The 21,586-nt window shown below is 41.3% G+C and overlaps 1 protein-coding gene across 4 annotated transcripts in view; it reads left to right on the top strand.

Moving 5' to 3' along the window:
- The window catches only part of DOCK5 (dedicator of cytokinesis 5), a gene marked incomplete at its 3' end in the record, with an annotated part of 171,854 nt that overhangs the window by 103,011 nt on the left and 47,257 nt on the right, over window positions 1–21,586 (top strand). For all 4 annotated transcript variants that reach the window (XM_014589651.1, XM_027773738.1, XM_014589650.1 and 1 more), the window contains 8 exon segments: window positions 2,840–2,935; window positions 5,254–5,352; window positions 10,774–10,868; window positions 12,899–12,977; window positions 14,935–15,035; window positions 18,612–18,670; window positions 19,017–19,171; window positions 19,941–20,026. In XM_014589651.1, the coding sequence (XP_014445137.1) occupies window positions 2,840–2,935; window positions 5,254–5,352; window positions 10,774–10,868; window positions 12,899–12,977; window positions 14,935–15,035; window positions 18,612–18,670; window positions 19,017–19,171; window positions 19,941–20,026 (770 nt within the window).

Below are 21,586 nucleotides of genomic sequence, written 5' to 3'. Positions count from 1 at the left end.
GGAAAGAGAAAGGTGTAAGAAGGGAGGGAAGAAGAACTAAAAATACTTGGTATTTAAATATATTTATTTATTTGTGTGTGTGTGTGTATGTGTGTGTGTGTAGTGGGGCCACCAGGTGGTGTGGTGTTTAAGGCTCTGGGTACCCACATGGCCGACTGTGGTTTGAGATCCAGACCTGGCAGTTTGAAAATCACATTGGGCACATGTGTGCATACATGCCCAAAATGCCAAGAGGAGAATGGAGAAGGGATTGTAACGTGGCCATCCTCCCAAAGGCGGGTGTGAGTTCTCACTTTCCCTCTCTCTGTCTTTCTCTATCTCTCTCTGGTGAGTGCACACCCTATGGGAAAAGCCTTAGAAATAAATACACATATAGCAATGGAAAAATATTGATCTCATTTATATGTGGAATCTAAAAAAGTCAAACTCACAGAAAAAGAAAGACAAACAGTAGTTACTAAAGGCGGCTGTGAGGAGGAGGAGGAGAAGAATGGGGAGATGTTAGTTGAAGGATACAAACTTTCAGATATGAGATGAATGAATTCTGCGAACCTAATGTACAGAATGGCAGTAATGGAAGTGTCAATGGGATTGTAATAATCAGTACACAGTATATCCAGATACCAAATCATCACATTGTACACTTTGAATATGTGCAATCTTTGGCAGGTAAGTATTTGTAAAATGATGATAAATAAAGTGTTAAGCAAAAACTGCATGAGCAGTGCTTTAGTTATTTGAAGCACGAAGCAAGAGTTTCAAAATATCTATCAATAAGCAAGAATGGGTAAAGGCTTCGAAAAGTCAAGGTGAATGTTGAGAATTTGGAGCTGAATGAATGAACGTTGCATTTCTGTCTTTTGCTTCCCACCCCTGTGCCTAATTGTTCCTGGGCAACCCTCATCTGCTCAACATCAGAACTGAGTACCTCCTGCTAATGGTGGATGTCTTAGTCTGTTATTGTGTTGCTAATGGAAAGACCTGAGACTGGGTGATTTAAAAACAATAGAGATTTATTTGGCTTACGTTTCTGATGACTGGGAAGTCTGTAGACTGGGTCTGGCATCACAGAAGCAGAGATGATGGCAGGTATGTGCGGAGAGAGACCTGGGGGTACCCATCTTCCCTTTATAACAGCCTGTTCTCTTGAGAACTAGAATTCACTGGGTCTCACAAGAGATCATTAATCCATTCATGGAAGTGGTGTCTCCATGAGCTAATAATCACTGCCCACTAGGTTTCAACTCTTAAATGTCTCGCCACTTCCCAAGGCCATTACACTGAAGACCAAATTTTAAAACCATGAACTTTGGGAGACAAACCATTATCCAAACCATAGGAATCCCCAAAACTGTTTGTTGAGTTTGTGACAGAGTGAGGTCTTGTTGAACCTGAGCAATCTGGGTTACTAAAGAGGTGTTTATTCCTGCATACCTGTAGAGAGTGGCAATCTGAAAAAAAAATGTGTGATCTTTAGAAGCATGTAGAAATAAGCTTTTGTGAGCTACTTTAGCAAATGACTATTGAAAGCATTTACATATGAAAAATGCTATTTGTCTGTTGTTATTGGTCATTTTTTGTTGTTGTTGCTGATACTTGATACTCAAAACTGCAGGGCAGTATGAGGCTAAAGGAAGCTACATGTGTTTATTAGATTTTGCTCTAAAAAGATTAGAGAAATTACATGGCGCCAGTCATTTTTACATCTTTAGATGATTTATATCCAAAAACAGCTGGCTTTGTATTTCATTTTCCCCCCACTTTTTTGCATTTTATTTTTGCGGCAAATAGAGGAGAGGACACTTTGGGATTTAAATTATGGCCTGTTATGGAGACTCCTGATCCTGACCATTCAGAACAAAATCAACATCAGCATGAGCCAGTATCCTTTAAAATTCTGAAAGAATTAAGAACAGCTTGTGTGCAGTATGGTCCCGCGGCACTATATACAACTGCGGTGTTAGAGATGCTACTCAGTCTGTGTTTACCCCTAATGATTGGCAGGTGTTAGTCAGGGCATGCTTATCGGGAGATTGTCTTTCGTGGAAATCTGACTAGTTTAAGGAAGCCCGAGAGCAAGCTTCAACAACATGGAATACCTAAAATTCAACAACATTTAAAATGTTGACCAGAACAAGAGAGCAGGCCGATAATGCCGCATCTTTGGATGCACTCCACAGCCTTATCAGCAGATTAACATTATATGCTTACAATGCTGAAAAGGCTTCCCGATCAGGATCCAGGGACAGGTAGTTTGATCAGTGTACGACAGGGACCTAATGAATTTTATCAAGAGTTTATTTCCCACTTGACACATAGCCAGTTGTTTTTGAATGTAAATCGTCTGAAAATGTAAAAATGACTGGCACCATGTAATTTTTCTGATATTTTTAGGGGAAAATCTAATAAACACGTGTAGCTTCCTTTAGCCTCATATTGCCCTGCAGTATCGGGTATCAACAACAACAAGAAAATAACCGATAACAACAGGCAGATAGCAGGGTTTTGTGTGTAAATGCTCTCAGTAGCCATTACTAGAGTAGCTCACGTAAGCGCATTTCTGCACGCATCTAAAGGTCACATGTTTCTTCAGATTGCTGCTCTCTACATATACCCACATTGATCTTTTAAATATTATAACTGATTATTTTCAACTACATTCATTTGTAAAGTTATATATCATTCCATGAAGCCATCTTTTCCCCATTTGGACAAGAGATTGCTTTGTAGGGAAGGTCAGAATGAGATGTAAAGAGAAAACTCTACTATCCTAGATTCCCTTAAGGGAAGTGAGACTGAGTCAGAAGGAACAGTGTCAAATCTTGTGTGTCACCCTCAGGGCCCCACGGGAAAGCATGTGGAGGTGATAATGGAACGGCTGCTGAGAAGGATCAACCGCACAGTGATCGGGATGAGTCGACAGTCTCCGCACATCGTGAGTGTCTTTAGCGGCTTACATGCCATTGCTGCTTCTCAATCCCCTGCCTGCTTGGGACCAGTGGCTCCAAACCAAATTCATATGGTCCCCTCACATCATAGTTTATTGGTTATAACTGTAAGCAGATCTCTTTTTTTTTTTTTTTTTTTTTTTTTTAGTTAATTTATTTCTTCAATGAGTAAGCAAGAGAAGCAGATACAGAGACAGCACCTCCAACAGGATCTTGACACCATAATCTACCTCAGCCTCATCCAGCCCCAGATCATGGGCATATTCATGACCAGTATCCTCAGGGAGGTCTCCAGTTGTGAACCCAGAACCTTCCCATTGGGTCACCTTTCAGGGCACCCCATTTTATTGCTGTGCTTCTACCTGGCTCTAGATCTCCTTTCTGACATTGACTCTATGGAGGGAAAATGATCTAGTGTGGTGGTAGGGGAGGCTAAGTGAAGAGGATTACCTGTAGTCTCAAATAAAAAACATACAGTTCTTTTATTTATATTTTAATTTTTTGCTAGGGGCTAATGTGTACTAGAGAGAGAGAGGGAGAAAGAAAGAGAGAGAAAGAAAGGACACTACCCAAAGGGGATGGTCATGCCATGATCCTTTCTCCCACATTTTCCTTTCAGGATTTTGGGCATGCAAACACATGCACCTGGCACATTTTTCAAGCTGCTGGATCTGGGACTCAAGCTGTGTAGTCAGCCATGTGGGAATCCAGCCACCTTAACCACCATGCTGCTGGCTGGCCCCCAGTTTCCTTGAGAAGTGTTAGACAAAAGCGTACTGAAGACAAAAGCGTAATACATTAAAATAGAGACCAACTAAGACAGGCAAGCACCTGAGGTAGATAGATAACTTGGTACTTTTTTGCCCTAAAATTCTTTAAATACTAAGAGTCACCAAAACGTTTATAGAAAATACATAGTATTTAAAAAAAAAGTTATGCATAGATTTCAAACATATTTTGCACCAAAATAAACTGATGCTTTTCTTTTTAAATTTATAGAGGGTACAGGCAGTCACCAGAGAGAGAGAGAAGGACAAGGCACCCCCAAATGGGCAACATGGTTCTACTATAATCCCTTTCCCTTCATCTCCCCTTCCTCTTGGGATTTTGAGCATGGATGCACATGTGTTCAGCGTATTTTTCGAGTTACTGGGGATTTCATGCTACTGGCTGGGATTCTAACTGCCAGGTCGGCCGTGTGAGATCTGGCTCCCTTTAACCAGATCTAAGCTATGGAGCGGGCCCTAATCTTGGACTTTAAGTCTGTTTTCCCACAAGCTTACAGAAATCCCCTTGTATTTGTTTAATACTTTATTCAAGGAAAATATGAGCCTTTGTGAGCAGAGGATGAGGGGCTTGGGGAGCTATATTCAGCATTACCTCTGACAAGTACCTTAGTTGTAACTCTCTCTGCATGTTCAGTTCTGGACCTACCTTCCTTAGAATATGAATAATATTAGTACTGCTATTAGTACGTCCGATTGTAGTTGTGATAAAAGTAGTAGTGATTAGAAATTTTGTGTGTGTGCCAGAAACCGTTTTAGGCATTTTAACTCTCATTTAGACCCTCAACAATCCCCAGATATGGAGGTAGTGCTGTCACTAGCCCCGTTTTTCAAATGACGAAACAAGCACAGGGAGATTAAGAACTGTGCTGAAGGTTACACAGCTTTAGGGGTTGAATTAGGGTTTAGACCAAGGCAACCCAGCTACAGGATACCTTCATTTAATCAACCATCTCCCATCTCTAAACAACTTAACTAAAAACAGGAACGTAATCATTTGTATTTTCTTCTAGCTGCTTTATGATTTAATTTTTCTTACTTTGCACCTATCATTCTATCTGAAATTTATTTTGTGAGTATAGCATAAAAGTAGAATTTTTTTCTAAATTGTTTATTAACTTTCCAAATAACATTTACTAAAAATCCTCAGTTTTTCAATTGAAAATTGAAATTTAGTCAAAATTGGAGAAGTCAATGGAAGGGAGTTACAAATTTTAAAGAATGTGATTCTTACTTAAGAGGAGGTTAGGCAGTGGTACAGCAGGAAAATGGAACACTCTGTGAGGCTGACCCACATGGAAGGGTTCCGAGTTTGAGTCTGGAAACCTCCCTGGGTATACTGGGTACACCATGTATGCAGGTGCCCATGATCCAGGGCAGAGCATGTGCCCTTTGAACCTTTAAAATACAGCATCCCTCTGGTTTTGTAGTGGGCCTATCTGGCTCATCAGGTAGGAAAAAACAAATCTTGTTTTCTTAGTAGGTGAAGGAGTCTTGGATTTGTCTCCTTTTTCTTGCAGGGGAGTTTTGTGGCTTGCATGATTGCCATCCTACGGCAGATGGAGGACAGCCACTACAGCCACTATATCAGCACTTTCAAAACCAGACAGGACATCATCGTAAGTTGTCTTCACTGGGTCCTAGTAACCTGAAGATTTCTTATACTTGGTAAAGAATAATTAGAATTGAGCATCATAAGTCAGGGTTCTCTTCCAACCCACCTCTAAAGCAACAGGATCATCCTCAGTGATTATGTAAAAGAAAGGGTTGATTCTTTGTCTCTTTGATAGGATTTGAAGAAGAGTAGAGTATATGTCCCAAAAGGTCATCACATACCCACTGAGTCTCTTGAGTTTAAAGAGAATCCTTATTTAGAAATATTTGGGAGATCTTTTTTGTTTTGAAAAGAAGGTGGTGTCTCAATTAATTGAAAGGACAGTAGTTGCTCATATCCCAGCAAGCATTTCAGAAGGCAGGGCTGCCCCAGCCACCCCAGCCACTATATCAGCACTTTCAAAACCAGACAGGACATCATCGTAAGTTGTCTTCACTGGGTCCTAGTAACCTGAAGATTTCTTATACTTGGTAAAGAATAATTAGAATTGAGCATCATAAGTCAGGGTTCTCTTCCAACCCACCTCTAAAGCAACAGGATCATCCTCAGTGATTATGTAAAAGAAAGGGTTGATTCTTTGTCTCTTTGATAGGATTTGAAGAAGAGTAGAGTATATGTCCCAAAAGGTCATCACATACCCACTGAGTCTCTTGAGTTTAAAGAGAATCCTTATTTAGAAATATTTGGGAGATCTTTTTTGTTTTGAAAAGAAGGTGGTGTCTCAATTAATTGAAAGGACAGTAGTTGCTCATATCCCAGCAAGCATTTCAGAAGGCAGGGCTGTGCCAAGTCTTCTAAGATGTGGGAGATACCATTGTTTTGTAGGGGCAACCACCAGCCCCTTGCAATCTAAGTTATATTCCATCGAGAATATTTCACTTTCTTTCCAGTAGGAAAATTGTTCTCCTAGTTGCTGTTAAGTTTCTAGTAAACATTCATCTCACAGACTAGGTTAGGCTCCTGGCTACAGCTCCCAGAGCACTCCCGTTAGGGAATCAAGGAACTTTATTTAGGGTGTCCATGAAGATATTATTTGTCTTGTAGAGCATGGGCTGGACATGGGGTTAGGTTAGTAAACTGATGCCATGTCACATTAGTCTTCACTCTGAATAACTTCCCATCATTCGTGCATATTCCGTCTTCTTACGCTCTCATTTTCTACTTTTGCCTGTATTATACAATAATATATGGCGAATACACCAAAGGATATGCAGCTCTTTCTCCAGAGAAAAAACGAGGATGCACACCATAGGTCATGGTCACACTGCAATCCTTTTTTTCTCCATCTCACACTCACTTTGGGGTTTGGGGCATGCATGCACACACACCTGGCATGCTTTACAAACTGTCAGGTCTGGACTTGGACCTCGTGGAATCAGCTGACTTAACCAGCAGGCTACAGGTCAGCTCTTAGCCAAGCTGTTTTTCCTCACTAAACCTCAGCTTCTTCATCTGCATGGTAGTACCTACTCTGAGGGTAAATGTGAGTTTACTCACTTTATTTTTATGAGATAAAATTAACAAAATGTTTTAGTGACTTTTTCAAATGTATCAAATGGGTAGAATAGGGATGTTCTAAATTCAAGCTGACAATTTGGATCCATTGTTAAGGAAAATGTATGCCTAATTCTGGTTTATTAGAACAGTGGTGAGCTTTTCCACCTATATCAATCTCATTTAAAGAGAATCATCATGTCCACAAGGGAACTAAGGCCTGGAGAAACTAGGTAGCTTGCCGAAGCCCATAGTCCTCAGTGGCAGAGCTGCGGTGCACAGCTAGGCCTTTGTCCTTCCAGCACCCTCTCATACACGTGCTGCCTTCCAAGTAAATCACTGGGACCTGGTAGATCAAATGAGGTGTTAGGGTTCAATGTGAGTTGCCTTTATTGTGCCCTCTCATTAACTTAGATAACCAAGAGTGCATATACAGTCAGCGTCAGAGAAGATAACTGGCATCTAAATTTAATCCTTTCTTCACAAACCTTGATTTTTTTTTAATTATCCTACTTTAACTTTATTTATTTATTTTAATTTGACCGGAGAGGGACAGAGCAAGAGTGAGAAGAAAGCCGCCGGGTGTGGGACTCGAATGGTGGTCAACCATGTGGGAGTCCAGTGCCCTCAACCACCACGCCGCTTGCTGGGCCCCAATTTCTTCTTCTTTTTTTTTTTTTTTTTTTTTTTTAAGAATTACTCATTTAATTTTATTTATTATCATTCCAACCCACCTCTAAAGCAACAGGATCATCCTCAGTGATTATGTAAAAGAAAGGGTTGATTCTTTGTCTCTTTGATAGGATTTGAAGAAGAGTAGAGTATATGTCCCAAAAGGTCATCACATACCCACTGAGTCTCTTGAGTTTAAAGAGAATCCTTATTTAGAAATATTTGGGAGATCTTTTTTGTTTTGAAAAGAAGGTGGTGTCTCAATTAATTGAAAGGACAGTAGTTGCTCATATCCCAGCAAGCATTTCAGAAGGCAGGGCTGTGCCAAGTCTTCTAAGATGTGGGAGATACCATTGTTTTGTAGGGGCAACCACCAGCCCCTTGCAATCTAAGTTATATTCCATCGAGAATATTTCACTTTCTTTCCAGTAGGAAAATTGTTCTCCTAGTTGCTGTTAAGTTTCTAGTAAACATTCATCTCACAGACTAGGTTAGGCTCCTGGCTACAGCTCCCAGAGCACTCCCGTTAGGGAATCAAGGAACTTTATTTAGGGTGTCCATGAAGATATTATTTGTCTTGTAGAGCATGGGCTGGACATGGGGTTAGGTTAGTAAACTGATGCCATGTCACATTAGTCTTCACTCTGAATAACTTCCCATCATTCGTGCATATTCCGTCTTCTTACGCTCTCATTTTCTACTTTTGCCTGTATTATACAATAATATATGGCGAATACACCAAAGGATATGCAGCTCTTTCTCCAGAGAAAAAACGAGGATGCACACCATAGGTCATGGTCACACTGCAATCCTTTTTTTCTCCATCTCACACTCACTTTGGGGTTTGGGGCATGCATGCACACACACCTGGCATGCTTTACAAACTGTCAGGTCTGGACTTGGACCTCGTGGAATCAGCTGACTTAACCAGCAGGCTACAGGTCAGCTCTTAGCCAAGCTGTTTTTCCTCACTAAACCTCAGCTTCTTCATCTGCATGGTAGTACCTACTCTGAGGGTAAATGTGAGTTTACTCACTTTATTTTTATGAGATAAAATTAACAAAATGTTTTAGTGACTTTTTCAAATGTATCAAATGGGTAGAATAGGGATGTTCTAAATTCAAGCTGACAATTTGGATCCATTGTTAAGGAAAATGTATGCCTAATTCTGGTTTATTAGAACAGTGGTGAGCTTTTCCACCTATATCAATCTCATTTAAAGAGAATCATCATGTCCACAAGGGAACTAAGGCCTGGAGAAACTAGGTAGCTTGCCGAAGCCCATAGTCCTCAGTGGCAGAGCTGCGGTGCACAGCTAGGCCTTTGTCCTTCCAGCACCCTCTCATACACGTGCTGCCTTCCAAGTAAATCACTGGGACCTGGTAGATCAAATGAGGTGTTAGGGTTCAATGTGAGTTGCCTTTATTGTGCCCTCTCATTAACTTAGATAACCAAGAGTGCATATACAGTCAGCGTCAGAGAAGATAACTGGCATCTAAATTTAATCCTTTCTTCACAAACCTTGATTTTTTTTTAATTATCCTACTTTAACTTTATTTATTTATTTTAATTTGACCGGAGAGGGACAGAGCAAGAGTGAGAGAGAAAGTGAGAAAGCAAACTGCCAGGTCTGGGACTCAAACCACAGTGGCCTAGGTGGGAGTCCAGTGCCCTCAACCACCACGCCGCTTGCTGGGCCCCAATTTCTTCTTCTTTTTTTTTTTTTTTAAGAATTACTCATTTAATTTTATTTATTATCATTATTATTTTTTTTAATTTGTTATAGGGCACATGTGCTCACCAGAGAGACAGAGAGGGAAAGTGGGAAAGCAAGCATCAGGTCTGGGACTCAAATCACAGTTGACTAGATGGGAATCCAGTGCCTTAACCACCATGCTACCTGCCAGCCACCCCAAACACGACTTCTCATTGATTTGATAGAAATAAGTTAATAGAATGGTTAGTAAATTGTGGGGAGCACTTAAAATATATGAGGGGGTAGGTAATAGGGAATAGGAGAAATGGGATCAAGAAAAAAATATTTATCAGACATAAAAATGAAAATTCATCGATGATAATGATTATATCTTTGACTTGACTAATGTTGCACTGTATTCTGGGAAAAAACCATTTTGTATGCTGTTAAAGAGGTATAACGATTAAATATAATTTAAAAATAGGATGAAAATGTAAACTCATAGAATATGTCCATGATTTCAGAATCAAGGACAGATAACTCTGGTTCACCATTGAGCCAGAAGGATGATACAAAGGTAACACAGAATTTCTAGCAAGAATCATTCCTATTCCTACACAGGAAATTAATCTATTTGACCAGTGTCTGAAAAGTATCATTAGAAGTAGAACCCAGGCCTACTGCCTCTCAAGGACTATGGTCTTACTGCCGTACCGTATACTTATAAGGTCAGCTGTGTAGGTTAATGCCAGAGAAATTGGAATGGGTTTTCATTTCAGGAATCCCAGTGGAAAATGTCTAAATTTAGGTAACTACTAAAAATGTTTTTCCAACTTTGTAGCTTTGGTTTTTAGTATGATAGTTTATTTCTGAATTACTTCTTGCTCCCTTATGGACTGGAGTAGCTGTTCTTCCTATTCTGTGCTCTGTATATGTACATTATTAGTTATTACAGTCATCACGAGCCATGCTGTCATTGCTTCTTAAGACACAAGTAGGGGCCTTCTTCCAGGCTACATGTGAGAATGTTCCTGGGACAAGAATCATGACCGTACACTTTGGTTCCGTTCTAACCGTGCTGAAGAGGAACTGAACTTAGATCTATGGAAAGTACTTGTTTTCTCACAGACGCGGATGACTTATTTTTAGGTACAAGAGATATAGCTAGACAACTTGTAGCAGATGAGGATAGAGATAAGTACTGTAAACCCGGGGTCTGAAGCCCTGAGTTATCATCCCAGCTTCTCTGCTTCCTAGTTTCTATGCCCTTAGACCAGTCATTTGATTTTTTTTTTCAGCCTCAGTTTTACCATTTATAAAATGTGGAGAGTTTTTGGTCCTTGTTTTTCCTGTAGGATCATAGAGTGATAAAATGAAATCATTTCATAGCCAAATAGAAGAAGGCTTTGTTTTCTCTGAAAGACTTAGGGAAAAGAAAAGCCATTATCCTGGGACTCAGAAGGTCTGACTCACATGTAGTGGTGTTTCTTGTCCACACGGTAGATAAAAGGCTGAGAATGGAACCCAATTTTTCCCCAACCATGTCTCCTTTGTTTTCTGCAGGACTTCCTCATGGAAACTTTCATCATGTTTAAGGACCTCATTGGGAAAAATGTCTATGCCAAAGATTGGATGGTCATGAATATGACACAGAGTAGGTAAGACAGCCCAGGGCCGGCCCTGACGGATTTGACTCAGTACTTGGGTCCGCTGTGTGAATTTCTCTAAGCGCTGTTAAATGTCTTCCCCTCACATTCATCATCTGTAAATAAGGATCCTCCCATTTCAGGATCCTTGATGTGCTTGTGAGCTCCATCTCCTCTGGGCTACTGCGATTGCTCCAGCTCTGCTCTCCCCTCCCTAGGCTGTTTTCATCGCTCTCTTAGTCCTCAACATCAGCTCTCACGGCACCTTTCAGCAGCTCCACGTGGCCCCCTCCATCCTGACTTTAGGGTCACTTTGCTACTCACACCTAATTTTGTGCTCATTTCCTATGTATGCAGCCTGTGCTTCAACCATCCGGCCTCTCCCGGTCCTTGATCACGTTCTCTGCTCTGGCTCACGTGTCATCCTCCTTGCAGGGCCCTCCCCATAATCTCTGGCTACCAACTCCCATTCCGTAAGATCCTTCTCAGCGTCACCTACAACAGGAAGTCTTTCTGACCTAAACGGCATCTTTTCTTCCTCTGACTTCTCATACCCCTTTGAAATCCCATCACTGAGACTCTTTCATATTCCATGTTCTATCATGGATAGATGTACAAATCATAAATCCCCCCCCGGTTATAAACTACTGAAGACCAGGTGCTGTCTTTCTCAGCACAGCACCTAAGCCAGTGCCTTGCAATTGCTAGATCACAACAAATATTTGTTGAATACAAGTGAAATGAACCAAATATACAAGAGGTCTTCACAAAGTTCGTAAGAAATGCGGTGAAATGAACCAAATATACAAGAGGTCTTCAAAAATTTTGTAAGAAATGCATATTATGAAAACGTGTGAATTTCAAAATTTTTTGCACCAAAATAAACTTATACTACATATATATATATTTTTTATTCTTGGCAAAGAGAGAAAGAGAAAGAACCCTTAGTGGGGTATGGTCATGCCATAATTTTTTTTCCTCCATTTCTCCATCCCACATATTTGGGGCACACACATGCCTAGCTTGTTTTTCAAGCTACTGAAGCCAGGATTTGAACCAAGATGAGCCATGTGAGAATCACCTGCCATGCACAGGACCTAACCAATGCGCTACAGACCAGCCCTAACTCATACTTGAATTCCATTTTCCATGAATTTTTTGAAGCACCGTTATGTATTGGAAGAGCTTTAGAATCTTTTAACAAGCTAAATAAAGCAAATCATCATCATAAATGTTATTGCTAACTGCAGGGTCCTCCTGATAAGACTCCTTCCCAATAAGTACAGGGAAAATTGGATCAGAAATCCTAGACTTCAAAAGAGAAGCTTTGGACTGGCCCTGTAACAGTGCTAGATCCCAACCAGCTGACCCCGGTTCAAGTCTCAGTCCTGGCAGCTTAAAAAACATGTAGGCTATGGTGCACGCACATGTGTGTGTCCCCAAAATCCTTACAGGAGGGAGGAATGGGGGAAGTATGACCATGCCCCATTGGAGATGCTTCTCCTATCACCCCAGGTGAGAGTAGAGCATCCTCTGACAATCATTTTTTATAGTATTATTTAATTTTATTTGCTGTTATTATTTTTTAATTTGGCCAGAAGGAGAGAGAGAAGGCAAAAGTGAAAAAGCAAACTGCCGGGTCTGGAACTCGAACCATGGTCGGCCATTTGTTAATCCAGCACCTGAACCACCACACTACCTGCCAGCCCCTATATGTGTTCATTTAAATTTAAAAAAAGAGCAGTGTTATGAGAGAGAACAAATTGCTCTGCCCTGAGACTCAAGAACCCTGAAGTCTCAGTTCTGTCATCAACCAGCTGAATTGCACCACAGCCCTGAGTGGCTCTTCCAGTCAGTTCTAGAAACTGTACCTTTGTGTTGTCTGTGACTGCACTCTGTAGATGGCGTCTAAGAACACTGATAGGTTGAAAGACCTTGGGTCACCAAGTCCAGGCTCAATTTGGCTTCGTTTATGGCAGAGATGGGAAGATAATTCAGAGGACATGGGGTCGCCCCTCTTATCCAATGTTTTCCTCCCTCAGGGTTTTTCTCCGTGCTATAAATCAGTTTGCTGAAGTTCTCACGAGATGCTTCATGGATCAGGCAAGCTTCGAACTTCAGGTAAGCATGTGCTTCACCTAGAAGTCCTTGAAATTCTCAACCATAACAACGAATTTCAATTTAGGAAATAATCACCTCAGATTTTATCATTTTCAGATGAAAGAATTTTTTTATACTTTCTCATGTCCTAAAGCACACATTCCTGTCACACTGTTCTTCAAACGCAATGATGTAAATGTTTTCTCTTCCTAAAAATAATACATATAAAAAAAATAAAACATATGGGGCCAGTAGGTGGCATGGTGGTTGAGGGCGCTGAACTCCCACATGGCTGGCCACAGTTCGAGTCCTGGACCTAGCAGTTCGTTCTCTCTCTCTCTCCCCCACCCCATCAAATTAAAATAAATAGATAAAATAAAATAATAATAAATAATACATGTAAAAGAAAATAAGACATGTAAAGTAAAAAAGTAGAAAACTGGAAGTTCAGATAGTCCTACCTACCTTCTGATGTTCACATTTTGGTGTTGATCCCTTGTGTATAAAGACAAATACACAAACTCACGGTTACAAGTCGATACACAGACAACTCTTGATCTACAAATGGGTTTGTTTCTAAAGAACAGTTTGTACATTTTTTGGAAGTCTAAAGTAATTGCAAAATATGACCACAAGCTCCATTTTCATCATTCATCCAAAAAACATTAAGAAAAAGGACATGTGCCAGGTATTATTCTAGGCCCTGGTGAGAGCAAATAAGGCCTTTGCGCTCACGGAGCTGTGTTCCAGAGTACATTTTGTTGGCGATGTGCTTTTACTGTGTCAACTGTCTTTGTGTCTGCGACACGTTTAAAGTGGAGTCATCAGTAGAAGAGACTAAGTATACATATATGCAGATTTTATGTGTGTGTATACACACACACATGTGCACACACACATATGAGGAGACTTCAGAAAGTTCAGGGAAAGTAAAAGTAAAGTACGAGTTTATTTTGGCACAAAAATTTGTTGAAACTCATACACAGTTTTTTTGTAATACGCATTTTCCATGACCTTTTGAAGGCCCCTTATATATTATCCATATACAAATGTGTGTATCTGTACATATACCAAAATGGAATTGAGGTCCGTGGTACTTTGATAACCTGTTGATATACTTTCTGGACCTTTTCCAGAATCTTCGATCTTTTCAATGATGTTAAGCATTTTCGTAATATTCTTAATGACTGAACACCCTCTGTTGAGTTGGCTCATGACTTATTGAACCAAATTCTTCTTGTGAACATTTATATTGTTTACACTTTCTCTTGTGTTAAATAGCACCATGGTGGCCTTCCTGGTTTAAATATTTTAAAATATTCCTCGTTATTTTATCCGGATAAAGTCCTAAAAAGCATTCGCTAGTTCAGAAATTTGGCAAAATATTAGGGCTTTTGATGCATATTGAGTGCCAAACTACCTACCATAAAAAAAGGCACCCTCTGGGCCAGCGGGGTGGTGTGGAAATTAAAGCAGCTGGCTCCAGGCGGCCTAATTCAGCGGCTCAGATTCTGTACCCTGCAGCTTGAGAATCACAATGGGTCTGCTTGCCCAAAATCCCAAGAGGAGGAGGGAGGAGAAGGGACTGTGAAGTGGCCATGCCCCCTGGGGGGTGATTTCTCACTTTCTTTCTCTCTTTCTTTGTTCAATCCCTTTCTTTCTCTCTCTCTTCCATAAGTGCATGCACCCCTGTAGCAAAACAGACAAACCAGGACCCCTCAAAAAACCACACACTTCTTGGCAACAGTTTTTCTTTATCCCAAATAGAGTAGTTTGGATTGTTTATGAAGCTTAATATTGAGTCTCAACACTTTTAGGACTGAGTCATCAAAACCCAAGAAAGAAAAAGTCTTACGCGTTTTGTTTTTTTATTAATCCCTGGTTAGTGACTTTCTACCATGTGGCACTGTTTTATTATGATCCTCATTAATGTTATTTTCCATTTCTTTTTGCCCACATGCAATTTAATTTTGAGCAGCTCTGGAACAATTACTTCCATTTGGCGGTAGCATTTCTCACCCATGAGTCTCTTCAGCTTGAAACCTTCTCACAAGCCAAGCGCAACAAAATTGTCAAAAAGTAAGTGTCCTTCTAAACGTGGTTTAAGACTGGGGAGACGATTCTTGCATTTCCATTCAGAGCAGTCATTTTGGTATCACAGCAGAGGCTACTCATGTTGTTTGTGAGGCTGATCTTAAAATAATTATTAAAAAATGATGATTCAGGTTCCCCCAGGTTCACCTCCTGTTGGTGCATTCATCTTCCCATCAGTAATCCCGTCGTTTTTATTGCACCTGGACCTGGAGAAGCACCTGTGCTGGCCAGGCGTCCTGGCCCAAGGACAGCTGCCCATCTGCTGGCAGCTTCTGCAGACTGCAGGCATCATGCCTCCTCCTCATTCACGCTTCACCGAACAGACTAGCTGCTCTGCCTCTGTCACTTCGCAGGGAAGCCTGGACTCACATATAACTGAAAAATGCCCTCCAGATTCCTGGCTTTGAATTCAAAATGGGATTACATGTGAGAGTGATGAGAGCTTTAGGGAGGCTTTCTATTGCTTTCCTCTCAAGAGTTCACTGAGAGCATGGAAACTCAAAGACTGTATACTTCAAATAATTGGATGGTCTGGCCCCTTAGCACAGTAGTTAAGTGCTGTGCAGAGAAAGCTGGATCCCATGTAGCCAACCAAGGTTCAAATCCCAGCTCCCATGTCAGGATCTCAGGCACATGCACACCTAGCACACATGTGTCCAGGGTCTGTCTCTCTCATTGTGTGCATAATAACTAATAAATAAATATAAAGTAACTTGAGAAATGTGTTATTTAAAGACTTGGACATTTTAGTTCTGTCCCACCTGATGGGATAGCTGGAATTTTACACAAATTATTTGGCATTTCTCCACTTCTGGTTCCTCTGTAAAATACTGAGATTTGTGGCTAAGAGACTGAAATGGAGCGACTGTGCATTACAGGATAAAAGTAAAGCCTGTTTTGTAGATTTCCCCCAGGGATGGGTATTGAGAGAGACTGATGTTTAAGGCAGATACCTTGATCTCATTCTTTAGAGTATCCACGTGGTAGTGTGCCTCCCTAGAAGAATGGATTTGATGTTGGTTCAACAACCATAAGCGAAGTTAGTTGATGCCAAATCTGATCTCTAAAATGACTAGTCAGTATTAATAATTCTGGTTTAAGCCAAAAGAAAGTACGTCTGTGAATATAACCTGTGTAAAAAAAAAAAGTGTGTGTGCATGTGGGCAGAGAGAAAGCTTGAGAAAATAAAACCAGGTATATTGAGAGTATACAAATGTGAATGAAGGTTTCCAAGCTTCCTCCTATCTTTAGAAGTAGCGCCAACAGTAGTATTAATAAATAATAGAAATGGCAGTATTAATAAATAATAGGAAATAGGGGAAATATTAATAATATTAATAAATAACAATAGGAATGTTGTCTGTTATATACTAGGCCTTGCCTATATTAATAATAAAATCAGGCTCAGTATATATATTTTTTTTGAGAGGTTTTTTTTTGCTATAGGGCACGTGCACTCGCCAGACAGAGAGAGACAGAGAGACAGAAAGCGAGAAATCACCCTCCATGGGGGATGGCCACGCCACAATCCCTTCTCCTCCATTCTTCTCCCAGGATCTTGGGCATGCACACACATGCGCCCGGCGTGAGTTTAAGCCGCTGGGCCTGGGACTCGAACCGCAGCCGACTACATGGGAGTCCAGTGACAGAGCCATTATGCTAACTGCTGGTCCCAGACTCAGTATATATTTGAAATGGGATAATAAGAAAAAAGTTTAGTGATTACTAAAGGGCACATGCACTTGCCAGGGGAGGAGAGAAAGCACCCCTCAGTGGAGAGTGATCGTGTCACAATCCCTTCTATCCCATTTCCCCATCCTGTCAGGATTTGAGGCCCGCATATACATATGCTAGCATGTTTTCAAGCGAGGCCAGGACTTGAACTGTAGTTGACCATGTGGAATCTGGCTCCCCTTGCACTGCTCTAAATTGCTACAGGGTTGGCCCCAGTAAGAAATGTTTAAGTGTAAATTTTTTAAAATTATTTAATTTTGTATGTATTATTATTATGTTAAATTTACTGTCAGGCACATGTGCTCACCAGAGAGTGAGAGAGAGAGAGAAAGAGGGAAAGTGAGAAAGTCAGCCGCCAGGTCTGGGGCGATGGCTGGCCACGTGAGAGTCCAGCGCCTTAACTCCCATTCTACCTGTTGGCCCCTAAATGATGCTTTTTTTAAAGAGAGGTTTTTGCTATAGGCTACATGTGCTCACCAGAGAGACAGAGACAGAAAGTGAGAAATCACTCCTTAAGTGGGATGGCCATGCCGCAATCCCTTCTCCTCCATTGTCCTCTTGGGATTTTAGGAATGCACACACACACCTACCAGGTCTGGAACTCGAACTGCGGTCAACTATTTGGCAGTACAGCAACATAACCATTCCACCATCTGCTGGCCCCTAAGTGCATTTTTAATGCTGGCTTCTGAAGGCATTTCCCAAGGTAGAATTTGAAAAAATGTTCTGGGCAATAGTTCCATGAGTAGCACAGGTGAAGCCCTGGGTGTAGGTAGATTGGGAGCCTGCATTAGCGTTCCCTGGGGATGTTTGCTCACAGTATCAGTATCTTTCGATCCATCCCATTTCTAATATTTCAATCCCCCAGTTTCTGGTGTGGTATGTGGTATAAGGTGGCATCTCGTGTAAGGATTCTTTAGGAGATTTCTGGGTGATTCTGATTCAACTCCTTCCAACAATCACTGTCTAGACAAATGTTCTCTGCTCTTTTTTCTCATTACCAACTGTGATAGGAGGATTTTTTTATACGTTGTGTCTCTAATCACACCTTCTGAGAAAGACTACAGATACACTATTGATGTACTGTGTGTATCTCTGTGCTTATGTATAAAAGCAGAGAGCTTTCTTTTTCCCTCCTGCAAGGATCGAGTTTTACTCCTTTATGGGCAAAACTCTCCCATTGAGAATGCATGGCCTAGAGCTTTCCAATGTGTTACTTTTCTTTCCTAATTATTTGTTTTTATCACTTTTTTTTTTTTCAAGTTTGCTATAGGACATGTGTGCTCACCAGAAAGTGACAGAGAGAGAGAGAGAGAAAGAGAGAGAGCAGGCCCTCGGGTCTAGGATTCGAACTACAGTCAGCCATGGGAGTCTAGCACCACAACCACCAACCCACCTGCTGCCCCCCCATGTGGCTTTGAAGAACACAAAGTGTGGATGTCTGTTACCCCAAAACGAGTACTTATAGTCAGCCCTCTTGTTAGCTGTTCTGTTGAAGTCATACTCATCTTCCTTTTCCTTAGTACTGATTACAACTCATTTGGTTATTTTGTTTGTTTCCCAGCAACCAGTGTTACTCTTCTCCCTTCAGTAAGTTTGTGGGTCTCCTCTGCTCCATTATCTGCAGCCTCTGCATTCGGTTCCTCCTGCCATTAGAGTCCCCCTGTCCTCCTCGGGGACTTGCTTGGTATTGACTTCATCTCTTCCAGTGACCTGCCTTAAATGTGACCCCCGGGACACAGGCCATTTTTATTCCCTTCACTGTTGTGTTATACGCAACTCATTTCCACTGCAAATCCTTCTCTCGGTTTATGATCTCCTTCCTAGATACGGGGACATGAGAAAGGAGATCGGCTTTCGGATCCGGGACATGTGGTATAACCTGGGTGAGTGTCTGCCCTCTTAGATAGCACGTCACTCCGTGTAACTAGCATGCCACGATGAATCCTTTTTCATTTCAATTCAGATAACCTTGAGGTTGATTTGTCTTTCTGGAAGTGAAAGTTGACTTGTGGGTTTCACACCCTCTACCATCTAGGACGTTGACAATCAACTGTCTCTTCTTATAGCAAATAAGTATTATTAGAGTACAGTATGTAATCACTCGCTTCTGAACTGAGTTGATTCACCCATATAAGCTTTTTCTTTTCTTATGAGCCCCGTGGAGGAAGATCGTAACACTTTACTTATAGGGAAATGCCTTTTTAATATGCTCATTCGCTTACATTTCAGGTCCCCACAAAATCAAATTTATTCCATCCATGGTGGGTCCCATTCTGGAGGTCACTCTGACACCCGAAGTAGAACTCCGTAAAGCCACTATCCCTATTTTCTTTGATATGATGCAGTGTGAGTTCAATTTAAGTGGAACTGGCAATTTCCATATGGTAAGGAGTCACAGACCCTATAATCCTATTAATGTATATCTAGTTCACTTTTACTTGTTTTCTTTCTATCTAAAGAAGTGATAGCCTGAATAATTCAAATGTTAAAAAGCTTATCTAAAAATTCATTTTATATTTCATTATGTAAAGCAATTAGGAATATAATTAGATATTCCAGCCCAGAGCCTGGAAGAGATCTTTTTGCTGCATGTCTTTTCCAAAGCAAAAATTCCATCTCTGGGTAATTAAAAGTTGAGTTCATGCATTTTAATCATGTCTGCTACAGGACAGCTGAGAGGATAACGAGTGAATTGAGGGGGGGAAAAAACCTGTCTACTGTAGTCCAGCCAAGGGAGCAATGTAATGGATTTGGGTCTAATCTATTACTCTCTAGCTTTGAGAACTTCATTTTCCTGATACGTCTTTTCTGTGCTTCCGTTTTCTTATCTAAAAAGAGTACTAATATAGATAAGAAAATTTTGCAGCTATGGAGCTCTACAAAAACAATCATATTGCCAAGACTGAGACAAGAACCAAAACTAAAATTGAAATAGAATCACAAGGTATATTTTTATATGCCTAGTTGTAACAAAAGAATGTTTTGGATACTTTTTCTTTTCTGCAAATGCAAAGCAAAGGACAAGTAACATTACACTGCGGAGTGTTTTGACAAGGCCTTTGTGCACTGGGTCAACCTAGAGGGAAATCAGAAAGACTAGCCGGGTGTCTAAGGATGTGGTGTTCTCCTGTGAATTTCTGACTCTGCTTTCAGTTTGAGAATGAGTTAATCACAAAGCTGGACCAAGAAGTAGAAGGGGGCAAAGGAGATGAACAATACAAGATTCTTCTGGAAAAACTGTGAGTATTTGAGAAACATAACCTCCTGTCCATGGCATCGTTTAGTACTGGAGAGACACAGGGCTTTTTGCTGCACTGACAGGGCACTTGAGTAGTCTTAGCATCCCTGAGGTCACCACGTCGATGGCCTCCATGGGGTTCCTGGAGTTGACAGCGTCCACTGCGAACATTGTTTGGCTGGAGTCAAATGCCCATGTTTTTCCGGCCAGCCCAGCCCCAGAGAACACAGCAGATGGAGGAGAGTGAGAAACATACAGAGCGGTGGCATTTTGCCCAGGGTTTGTTTCTGAACTTCAGCACAAGTGTCAACGCCTCTAATAATAGCTTCAAAGCACAATTTAAAGAAAAGCCATCTCAAGGTCCACTTCATAGTTAAAAATACCTGATATCCCGTACAAGACTTCTCCAAACAAAGCAGTTCTGTCGTCCCATCCGGTTCAGCCCACCCATTTCTTCACTCATGCTCATAGGCTCATCCCAACTCCCCCTCTGCACCTACCTCCACTCAACACACACATCACCCTCCTGCCCCCTTTATTTATTTATTTATTTATTTATTTATTGATTGATTGATTGATTGATTGATTGATTGATTTGGAGAGGTTTTCGCTATAGGGCGCATGCACTCACCAGACAGAGAGAGACAGAGAGACAGAAAGCAAGAAATCACACAGTCCCTTCGCCTCCATTCTCCTCTCGGGATCTTGGGCACGCACGCACATGCGCCCAGCGTGAGTTTTAAGCCACCAGGTCCGGGACGTGAACCGCAGTCGACTTCGTGGGAGTCCAGTGACATATCCATTACGCTAACTGCTGATTCCCTCCTGCCCCCTTTATTGTCCCCTGGAAGAGTGAGTAAAAAGACTGAGAGGGCAGTGTTGGAGCTTGAGCTTCAAATCCTCTTCCTTCACTAACTAGGAGTTTGTCTCTGGACAGATAGTTCAGCCTATTCAAGACTTCTGTTTTGTTTTCTCCACCCAAAAAAAAATATTATCTAATTTAGGCATCGTCATGTTTTGTTTTCTCCACCCAAAAAAATACTATCTAATTTAGGCATCGTCAATGAGAATTAAAGGGGACGCTCCAGTGGCCTCTGCCTGTTACAGAGTTCGTGCCTAGGAAGTGGTGGCTGCCCTGGAGTTCATAGTTGCTGCTGGTGTTATCTATACATTTTCCATCATTCAGGGGTGTAACTGTGCTAGACTTGATTTCTCACATCCTCTGAATTTCGTAGTATGGACCCACTGTGTCCCTTCTTGAATACTTGCCTTGGTTGTTTGTTACTTGCCTATTTTGTGGATTAAAATTTGCCTGAGGGGGACCAGCAGTTGGCATAATGACTATATTGCTGGACTCCCATGTAGCTGACTGCAGTTCGAGTCCCAGACCCAGTGACTTAAACTCATACCAGGCACAAGTGCGTGCGTGCCTAAGATCCCGAGAGGAGAATGGAGAAGGGATTGCAGTGTGGCCACACACACCCCCGGGGGGGGGTGACTTCTCACTTCCTGTGTGTCTCTGTCTTTCTGGCAAGCACACATGCCCTATAGCAAAAACCTC

This window comes from Tupaia chinensis, unplaced genomic scaffold (assembly GCF_000334495.1).
Source record: "Tupaia chinensis unplaced genomic scaffold, TupChi_1.0 Scaffold000366_1, whole genome shotgun sequence".
Taxonomy (NCBI): domain Eukaryota; kingdom Metazoa; phylum Chordata; class Mammalia; order Scandentia; family Tupaiidae; genus Tupaia; species Tupaia belangeri.
This window is presented reverse-complemented; position numbering and strand designations above follow the sequence as displayed.